General features: G+C 30.9%; 1 protein-coding gene across 1 annotated transcript; it reads left to right on the forward strand.

Annotated features, from left to right (window-relative positions):
• Positions 1–5,155: 5,155 nt before the first annotated feature.
• LOC127708337 (uncharacterized) lies at positions 5,156–9,309 on the forward strand. Its single transcript, XM_052213190.1, has 2 exons — positions 5,156–6,029; positions 9,200–9,309. Exons 1-2 carry the CDS (start codon positions 5,156–5,158, stop codon positions 9,307–9,309), a joined length of 984 nt encoding a protein of 327 aa, XP_052069150.1.
• The last annotated feature ends 240 nt before the right edge of the window (positions 9,310–9,549 follow it).

Consider the following 9,549-nt stretch of genomic DNA (forward strand, 5'->3'; position numbering starts at 1 on the left):
ACTAAATATGCTTTGCCACTGTACTTTCTCTGTGTTCCAACAAATGTTAATTACATAACTGTTGCTTCGTTTGTCCTGGAAACAGAGGACCGTAATTCAATCAAGGAGGCTTTAAATATTTTAAAGCATTGGAATCCTGAATGGAAGCCAAGGTACTTCATGGCAGATTACTGTGATGAAGAAATTACAGCTTTAGAGGATGTTTTTCCAGGTATGAATGAAGCAGATATCATGGATTCATTCGAGAGTATACCATTTCTGATTTTTCTATTTCATACTTTAATTAAATGTAAGGTTAAAGTGTAATTCTTGCCTTAAGTTGATACTCCTAAAGTTCACCAAGTATAGAAAAGCATATAAATAATTGATTGTAGTTTTTAATGTAATTTATAAATGAGAGTTAGTCAATATGAAATATTTGAAATATAAATTTGAATTGCTCATTTTTTAGTTGACTTGAAGTAAGTATATTTCTATTGCTATATGTGGTAATTTGTGCTTTTACACTTCACAATCATGCTTTAATATATATTGATCATTCAACTTTCACTTCCTACATCCTCGCTCATGGTACTATCTCACCTATATATATATATTTCTATATTATTACTTTTATTTTATATATTTATCAGTGTTGTTTAGTTTAACTCTTCAAACAAAATATATATACACTCTAGAAATATCAATTGATTTAAAACAATTTCTAAATAAATGCTGTTGGAAACTTTTTTGTTTTAAACTCAAAATATCTATGTATATACATGTTTTTCCTTTATAACTTAGAAGTGTTTATAACACATTTGTAAGATACAATGACAACTATTATATATATCGTTGTAAATTTATATACTATTTTCTGGCTTAAATGTTTGTATTTGGTGGTGGATGTAACATCATAATATTATACTTTTCTCAATCTAGGAGCCAGTTGATAATGAATATAAGTTAAAGGGCAGGAAATATCTGAACTCTTTCCTTGTATGCACTTTGTTCCATGCACAGTTATTTATGGAGCATGTGTATACAGGGTAAGGAATAGGAAATACAACATCAAAGTATATGAGTCTACCTGAAAGTTGAAGTATTTGATATTCATTACACCTAGTTCAACATGTTCAATATGTTTGTGTAATTGCAGTGACATCATTTAATTTGTTTGCTTTGAAGGATGATACTGTAGTGATTTTTTTTATTCTTTAATATGGCAGGTACAATGGTATATCTCTGTGATTTCCACAGGGAGCAGAGTTGGGAGAGATGGCTAGGAACAACACATAATGGCCTCATTAACCAAAAAGAAACGGCCTTAGCTCTATTCAGGGCTATTGCAAGATCAAGTTCTGAGGAAGAGTTTGAATCTGCAATCATCAAACTTGAGGTAAACTATTGCTTGTTATTATTGTCTTAAAATGATCAGCACACCGATATATACAAAAAAATTTTAATGTTCAGAGCCTGAGAGATAACAGCTTGTAGGAGTTATATCCCCTTAATGACGATTGAGACAAAATTTTCTGTTTATTATTCACAATATAAACACCATAAAAGCTTCAGAGAAACAGTATATATTGCAAAAGTGATCAGCATTTTGAGATCTCCAAATCATTTAACCAATCTGAAATTGTGCAATAAATATCTTTAATATATATTAGAAGATTAAAATGTATCTATACAATGTTTAAAATAAGTATGAAATTATGGTATAAGTTAACCAAATTTCATTATTAATAATTGATAATGAGTATTTATTATAACAAATATCCTTCTTCAGTATTATATGCTGATTTGAAATGCTAACATCAAATTGTAATATTTATGTACCAATAAATAAAACAATAAATTACTCCGATAAGTTGTCTGTCTTGATTTTTGTTGTTGAAATAATGGTTCTGAGTCTAGCAATTATCAATTGAGATATTTTTTGTGTACAGGAAAGTGATATATGGAAGAACAACTCCAGATTGAGGAACTGGTTTTCCAAGTACTGGTTGAATAAGGCAGTTGTAAGTTATTCTATGCAAGCAATATGTATACAAACTTAAAATATTCTGAAATAATTAAAGCTGTCAGAAGAGAAACAAAGAATTTAACTTGCAGTAATTATCCCTTTCAAATTCCTCCCATTGAAGATATAATAAAATCTTTAGAAATTATATTGAAGAATAATGAATTCACATTTAACAGTAAACCATACAGACAGGAAATTGGTGTCCCGATGCGAGGCGCTGCATCAGCAGAATTAGCTGATATAAGAATGTTTGAAATTTTGGAAAATATATTATCAAAGTATTTACATAGAGACAAAATAGCTTTCTGCAGTAGATATAGAGATGATGGATTTATCATTTAATGGTAACAAAAACGAACTCCAAGAACTTTTCATAACGGCAAAAATGCACACAAATACCTAAAATTCACCTACGAAATATCTTCAGAGAAAATTATATTTTTAGATACTGAAGTATATAAAGGCAATAGATTTTTAGACTCTGGAATCCTAGATCTTAAGACTTTCAGAGAACCAACAGAAACTTTTCAATACTTAGATAGAAAGAGTTGTCATCCTAAAAGCGTATTCAAAGGTTTCATTAAAGGAGAGATTATCCTTCATATAAAAAACACCAACGATATTTATGAACGTACCAAGATCATTAATTCATTTTGAGAAGTTATTACAAAGAAATTATAAGCAAATAGAAATAGATGAAGCGATTGTATCTACCTCAAACTTAGAATGAAATGATTTACTGTCTAACACTGAAAATCCAGACGTTAAAACGATTATCTTTATCACTAAATATAACCAAGCAGTGAAACAATTAAAAAGATCAATTATTGGGATTTGATAGAGAATGACCCTGAACTCGCAAGAATTTTAAGAAAGAAAACAGTTATAGCATATAAAAGACACAAAAATTTACAAGAAAAATTAACAAGGCCTGATAAGTCGTATATAAAACTTTCTCTAATTCTATGACAATTTATCCCTTTCTGCACCCATTGTATAAAAAAATTTAATCAACGTGTGGTTGCCGGTGATCTCAGAAGATGATTGGATGAGTTTAAGGGTCATAACCTTTATCAGCTCACTGGATGAATAAAAAAATTCTAACAGGTGTTAATGAAATTGACAACTTTGTGGAATGTGGAAGGCACTCGAAGGGGATTTTCGTTTAACAAAAAATGAAAATTTATTTTTTAATCATTAGAGAAACAGATTCTTACATGGTTACTCGTAGATTATCGGATTTATCCAATCTCGATAGTTAAATTATAAATTTTACAGTAATCGCCAAGGCTCGGACTTTAAAATTGATAATTTAACTATCTCGTTTGGATAAATCCAATAATCCACTGGTATCAATGTAAGAATCTATATATATAAGAAATACGAGTGATAAGCACATTCGAAACATTCAAAGATAATTACTTTTATACAGACGTAATATAAATAATGAAATGGATGAAGCATGAGATGGGGCAAAGTGAGTTATAAATTGATAAAGAAAATAAAAAAAGGTGTGTTACTAAATTCAATCAAACAGTGAAACAATTGGAACAATCTATCAGAAAACATTGATATTTGACTGATAAAAATAACCAATGAAGGATCATATTTAAAAGAAAATAGTAGCATGTAAATGTTCAAGAAAATTGAACTATTTGTGATAAATCTAAATCAATTAAAAGTAAGTGTAGCTTTTATAAGATCATTTATTGTAACTGAATCATATTTTGCAACATACTGATTTTCTGGTGTACGGTCCATAATCTATTACAATCTGAAACGTGGAGACCGCTGAAGATCCTCGCCACGTAAAAAATAAGAGGTGAAACACTAGAAAATATTCCATAATCATATAAAGCATCAAAATAAATAAAAGTATTGTCAACAATATATAATCTTTGATTATTTATAGAAAGCAAATCAATACGGTACTTTTAAAATTATCAGTATATATGAGCATATGAATATTGAAAACAGATCAATACTTTTTGCTTGGGTGGGTTTGGATGACTTTTAAATTAAAAAAATAATTACAGATAGGTGTTCTAATTTTGGTTATTTTTTTGTAGAGATGGGTAAAAGTGCGAAGGCAAGACAGGTTTAATGTCAGCATAAACACAAATAATGGTGTAGAACGACAAAATAAGTCTTTGAAATATGAGTACCTGGAATGTCGGAAGTCATCCTCTTTGAGCCATTTGCTTAGTGTCATTGTAGACAAATTTCTACCTGATTCATATAAAAGGTATAAAATATGTGTGGTTGGAATCATTCACATTTTGTATGCCTCTCCAGGCCCATATGGTATGGTAAAAGTAATGGTCAGTTTTCCCTATGAATTTTTTGTTTTTTTGTTGTTATTTTTTGGGACTTAATTGCCTTGAAGTTTGATTTCAATTAACTGTACAATTACTAGATTCTCACTTATTTACCTCAAACTTCATATTATATATATATTAGGAGAGAAGTAATGACTGTTCTTCAGTCATTTATATACTTTTAGAGCTTTGTTATAGAGTTGATGTGATTTAAACCTTTAACACATGATTTAAAATAGTTTGTCATGTTCATATGATTATTTCATTATTTCAATATGAACATTTTGAAAATATTCTTGCTATTTATTTTGGAACATTATCCAGGAATGTAAACAGTAATGGTTTTCCTGTCATTTTTTCCCATTAAAACAAAAGATTTAGCATGGAAATGGATAGTTAAAACAATGACATCTGCAAGCCCTGAGCCAGCATTTAGGTTGTATCAAATTTATTCTTGGCTGGGTTTAAATTTCACTGAAGTTTGTTGAATATTTCTGCACAGCACCTAGTTTATACAAACTCAAGAACTTGATAGATATAATTACTAACAGTTTTTCTAACTCACATATAACAGATTTTTACTCCTTAATATTTGCTGTGTAGATGAAATTTAAACAAAATTTTCTGATGTCTGTTGACTTTTATCCAGAAAACAATAAGTATAAAAATAAGAAGATGTGGTATAATTGCCAATGAGACAACTCTCCACCAGAGACCAAATGACGTAGAAATTAACAACTATAGGTCAGTGTTTGTTGAGCTGAAATTTTTTTTTGAGGAAATATTCAGAACCAGACTCTTCTTCCTTAACTTTGGTACTAACCATATAATGTTTATTCATAACAGGTATCTACAGATAAATGCCGCTTCATCAGATCAGGCCAGGGCTTATGCAGAAAACATTCCAGCTTTTCTTCATAACAAACCAAAGAATGTTGTGGAATTCTGTTTTAAAAGATGGCGAGAAGCTGACGAAATAAACCATTCCAATGTTGACGAAATAAGTAGTGGTGTATTCTTTGTAAAGAGTCAGACACATCAAGATAAAGTATATGAGGTCAATATCAATGCAAACCATGTAGGCTTACCATCATGTGACTGTCCTGACTGGAGGGATAATCATCTTCCCTGTAAACATTTTTTTGCAGTATTTAACACTCAAACTGCTTGTAGTTCGGAATCTCTTCCTGAGGATTACAAAAACAATCCGTTCATCAATCTCGACATTGGCCAATTCAACAACTGTTTGTCAGCTCAACCTGAAGATGCAACAGATGCAACAGAGGAAGACAGCAATGAAAGTCATCCACACAAGTCTCAACAAATTAATATATCTGCAATCAAGAGACAGAGGAATTTAGTAGGCAGTGCATGTAGGCAAATAACAGATCTTGCATATCATTGCCAGGACATGGATGTGCTTAGAAAATTATCAACACAATTGGAAGTTAGTCTACAACTCTTGAAAGATAATGTTCCGAACAGCGGCCTGTTTGTACTTGAAGAAGGGGATATGCTTCATATAGGGTCAACAAAAGCAGCTAAGAAATTAAAGAATAAATATCTTCAAAAAAAGAAATTGCTGAAACTACCAAGAAGGAAAATGAGGAAACCTGCTGCTGGAAGACGTGGTCAGATAGCAGCAATGAGGAGAAATCAGTTTACCACTAAAGGAGCTGAGGAACTGATTTCTGAAAATCATGGTATGTTTTTCTTTGAAGAAAAAAATTGTTTGTAATCATCAGGTGTAATGTGCATTATTTATTTATTTGACTTTAATGTCAAACATTAAGAAAGAATATATGCAAACTGATAGAGTTTTTTACAACAAGTTGAATATATATAGCCCTGTTTTAAATCCATTTCCAGTAGGCTGAATTTGATTTTAAAATTATAATATGGTATAATTATTCCTTGGTATAAATTTATGTTTCTTACAATCAAGAGCATCGGTGAAAAGTTCATATTATATTTATTACCTTAATATATAAACATTTTTAGCTTTAGAATTGTATTTGGTGGCAACCATATTGGATGTTAAAATTCCTTACATAAGCTAAAAGAACGTTTGCTTCCCAACATGGCTCTTAGATACAAGGAACAAATGCTACATACCATGAAGGGGAATAACTTGTACTAAAATATTTTCATTATTGAATTTGTGCTTCTGAAATTATTTTTTTGAAAAGTACTGTTACTCGCAGCAAAGTTCATCACATTTGGGTGACATAATGCATGTAAATGCAACTCCTGACAGAGCATTTCACGGATTTTTAGGAAACTGGAAAAGGGTAGTTCAAGTATGATTTGTCAAGATTTGTATGAAGGAAATAATCTCGATCAACTTCTTATAAATGATGTGACTGAATTCATTCAAATTTTGAACATACAAAGGACTCTTTTCTTAATTCAGTAATGAACATAGTTGATATACGTATTCAACATTTTAAAGAACATTTTACTCTTAACAATAACCACAATAAACCTATTTCTTGTATCAAACATAAACTAAAAGAACTAGCCAAGGAATTTGTTTTTGTCCCGGCCGATAAAGCTGCTAATAATGTTATTATTGTTTGACGTAAATTTTACATTGAGGTTCTGAAAAAAGAAATCACCAATTCACCAACATTCCAACTGACTCCATTTTCAGAAAACGACATCTGTAACAAACGTAAACTTTTAGCTACCGCTTTACAAGCAGAACCAAATACAATGAAAGTCCCAACTATGTATTGGCTTCCGAAGCTACACAAAACACCTTACAAATATAGATTTATTTCGTCTTCAAGCCATTCTTCCACTACTAAATTGTCTATTCTTCTTACCAGTACACTTGGTACAATCAAAAACCTGATAATAAATTGTTCAAATAAGGCCTTCGAAAATAGTGGAATTAATTACTTTTGGAGTGTCAAGAACTCGTTGGAAGTACTTGATAAATTACATGCATATATTGGTGATTTTGAATCTGTTCAAAGTTTTGATTTTTTTACCCTATATACCACGTTGCCTCACATTCTCATTAAGAAAAAATTCACACACCTTATTAAATGGGCATTTAAAAAGTCAGAATGTGAATATATATGTTCAAACTCTTTTAGGTCATTTTTTAGTAGCAATAAACAAAAAAACTATGTCAATTGGACATGCTTTGATACTATATATGCCCTTGAATTTTTACTAGATAACATTTTTGTTCGCTTTGGAGATTCCGTATATCGTCAGGTTATCGGAATTCCAATGGGGACTAACTGTGCACCACTTATTGCGGACTTTTTTTGTATTGCTTTGAGTTACAATTTATGACAAAAATCAGCAAAGACCCATCGAAACAACATCTGATACACAAATTTAATAATACTTTTAGATATTTGGATGATATTTTGGCTCTCAATAATGACGACTTCAGTATGTATACTAAAGAAATTTATCCTGTTGAACTTACTTTAAATAAAGCTAATACTAAAAATGACCACTGCCCTTTCCTCGATCTTGATATCTATATCATTAATGGAAAGCTTAATACTAAAATATATGATAAAAGAGATGATTTTTCATTTCCTATCGTTAATTATCCATTTTTAGATGGTGACGTTCCCTTGTCACCATCTTACGGTGTTTATATATCTCAACTTGTACGATTCGCTCGTGTATGTAACAATGTTTTAGATTTTAACGAGAGAAATTTATGTATTACTGAAAAATTATTAAACCAGGGTTTTCGATATCACAAACTAGTCAAAACATTTACTAAATTTTATCATCGGTATAAGGACATCATTCGTAAATATAGCCCAACATGCAGACTTCTTATACGTCAGGTATTTCACATCCAATTTTTTATGGAAATATTCTTTATAAAGCACAGAAATGTCAGTATTCACCTATGAAGCTAACAAAACCTTTAAATAGACTTATTAAGAAGGGATATAGTTACGATACTGTTGTCAGGTCATTAAAGATTGCATATTTTGGCGTTAATATTGATTCACTTATAGGGTCTTTGCATCGGCACTAAACACAATTATTTAAAAACCAGTTGTTGGCATGACACGGGTTATGTTCTTCTCATATATGTTATGATGGTATGATACTAAACCCCTAACGGGAATGATTGTGCCTGATATTCATATGATGAAGACATAATCTTTCAATCAGTTTAATTGAAGTCTGGAGCTGGCATGTCAGTTAACTGCTAGTAGTCTGTTGTTATTTATGTATTATTGTCATTTTGTTTATTTTCTTTGGTTACATCTTCTGACATCAGACTCGGACTTCTCTTGAACTGAATTTTAATGTGCGTATTGTTATGCGTTTACTTTTCTACATTGGCTAGAGGTATAGGGGGAGGGTTGAGATCTCATAAACATGTTTAACCCCGCCGCATTTTTGCGCCTGTCCCAAGTCAGGAGCCTCTAGCCTTTGTTAGTCTTGTATTATTTTTAATTTTAGTTTCTTGTGTACAATTTGGAGTTTAGTATGGCGTTCATTATCACTGAACTAGTATATATATTTGTTTAGGGGCCAGCTGAAGGACGCCTCCGGGTGCGGGAATTTCTCGCTGCATTGAAGACCTGTTGGTGACCTTCTGCTGTTGTCTGTTCTATGGTCGGGTTGTTGTCTCTTTGACACATTCCCCATTTCCATTCTCAATTTTAAAGTGTGTGTATCCTATAAAGATATTGGTAAATAATTGGTCATGCGTAACCAAGGGATATAATTTATAATTGTGCATTTTAAATGTTAATTATAGTGCCTGTAGCCTTTATAAAAAAATAACATCACTTATGTTAGGAATTCTATGACTGATACTATTTTATATTAATGAAAGTAAGACTTTAAGGAAATTACAATCTCTTTCTTTATACAGGCAAAGATGTAACAAGAAAAAGTAAAGACAAGAAACATCAGGCAGATACCATATCTGAAGAAGTCCAGTCAGAATGTTTGATGGAAGACTTTTCAACAGGTAAAAGATGAAAAATTGAAAATGAATCAGTACACATCCATCAGACTTAGTGTAAAGACATCATTAAAAGTCTGAGAAAAATGTGACCTTGTGCAATGCCAAAATATATGTATCAACATTATCTAGCACTTTAAGTGTCCATAACTGTATAGCAATGCATATTTTGTAATGTTTTAATTTATTGATAACTATATCAATATTAGTACCAATAAATATTTTTCTTATATTTGTGGAAGGGTAAGCAATATCTG

The sequence above is a fragment of the Mytilus californianus genome, unplaced genomic scaffold (genome assembly GCF_021869535.1).
Source record: "Mytilus californianus isolate M0D057914Y unplaced genomic scaffold, xbMytCali1.0.p SCAF_7, whole genome shotgun sequence".
NCBI classification, from domain to species: domain Eukaryota; kingdom Metazoa; phylum Mollusca; class Bivalvia; order Mytilida; family Mytilidae; genus Mytilus; species Mytilus californianus.

Bases quoted from the DNA above. Each gene is read 5' to 3' on its own strand.
- LOC127708337 (XM_052213190.1), top strand. From the start codon at position 5,156: ATGTTTATTCATAACAGGTATCTACAGATAAATGCCGCTTCATCAGAT. The intron at 6,030-9,199 runs GTATGTTTTTCT...TTCTTTATACAG, and splicing joins ACTGATTTCTGAAAATCATG to GCAAAGATGTAACAAGAAAA.